Source organism: Aplysia californica, unplaced genomic scaffold, assembly GCF_000002075.1.
Source record: "Aplysia californica isolate F4 #8 unplaced genomic scaffold, AplCal3.0 scaffold00495, whole genome shotgun sequence".
Taxonomy (NCBI): Eukaryota; Metazoa; Mollusca; class Gastropoda; order Aplysiida; family Aplysiidae; genus Aplysia; species Aplysia californica.
In genome coordinates, this window is record NW_004797765.1 from 291,390 (window position 1) to 292,729 (window position 1,340).

The window sequence follows — 1,340 nt, forward strand, 5'->3', positions numbered from 1 at the left end:
CAATGAAAGTACATGTATACTGAATGAAGGGGAAACAACTGGAGAGACTTATTTTTTCTCTGGCTTTACATTTTTGTCTACCTTAGTTCTTTCTTTCTTTCTTTCTTTCTTTCTTTCTTTCTTTTGGTTTATTCATTTGCTTGATTCTTTTTGTTCATGTTATCGTTGTTTTAAATGTCGGTGTATTACATCCCCAATGTCAAATTTTAGATAATTTCCAAGGTAGTCTACGACGACCAACCCTGTCTTGGAGAGATACAGCATCCCAGCAAAAAAACACAGATATTTGATAACAAGTTCCCCCACACGAGAATTTCACTCAGGTCTTCTGCGTGCGATGGCAACGCAATTTACTGCTATAACACACACGTTACACTCTTGTAACATCTCTAAACTATGGCACTTACGTAAAACAAAAAGACATTGACAGTCTTGGTATCCCACTCCTTCCTATTGTCAGTCCTCCTGATCAGTTCAGTTTTCCCCCATTGTTTTTTTTTTTCTAAAACGAAGTGCACATGAACAAGTGGGTGCTGCATTAGCCCAGTTGGTAACATGCTGAACTACGGAGGGGATGATTCTGGTTGATGGGGTGGTCTGATCTTGGGTTGTTTTGAAGACTTCAACATATTTTCTACCCATTTGGCATGGTCCTGTCTGAGATGGGCATTTAATTCGGAGGTGCCACCTCTTATATAACATTACAATGATGAAAAGGACGTTAAACAAATGTAAAGACAAAACCTTGATCAAATGATGATTTGGACGGAGAGGGAGGGTGAGGATTGGTTTGCTGTATTTGACCCAGGATACTTACCGCGGAAGATTGGGGGTCCACAGTGTATTTGCAGATCATCTTGCTCCGCTCTGAACTGAGAATTGTATTTCCAGCCCCAACCTCTTTGGCTACAGTCTCAACATACGACCAATATGTGGTGGGGCATGAACTGACACAAATCTGAAAGTTAAAAGTTAGAAGGACAGCACTTTTTAAAACTCCAAATGGACACATTAATTTTGTTTTGACCTGATGCATTTGTACTCTTGATCAAATGTGTCATCTTAAAAAAATTATAAATTAAAACGGTCTGCCCTTTCTTCTAGTTCTACGGCACTTGCAAGACAATAGGATTATATAAATGCTGTAACAGAGAGTAGCAAACACAAAAAAGGAGAGATAAGGGCGATAGATGTTTGATTGGAATGAAGGAGCAAACCACACCCTTTCTGTTATAAAAAAACCCATTAATCAAGGCAGATATGGCAGATAATGCTGATAGATACTGAGTGTATACTTTCTGTGTTAAAAAAAAAATATGCCCAAAGTGCTTCATGTTCAT

At 38.6% G+C, this 1,340-nt stretch overlaps 1 protein-coding gene across 1 annotated transcript in view; it reads right to left on the reverse strand.

Moving 5' to 3' along the window:
• Positions 1-958, reverse strand: part of LOC101847987 (choline transporter-like protein 2) — a gene marked incomplete at its 5' end in the record, with an annotated part of 25,972 nt that extends 25,014 nt beyond the window's left edge. The window contains 1 exon segment of the mRNA XM_013086720.2: positions 818-958. Coding sequence (XP_012942174.1) covers positions 818-958 — 141 coding nt within the window.
• Positions 959-1,340: the final 382 nt, after the last annotated feature.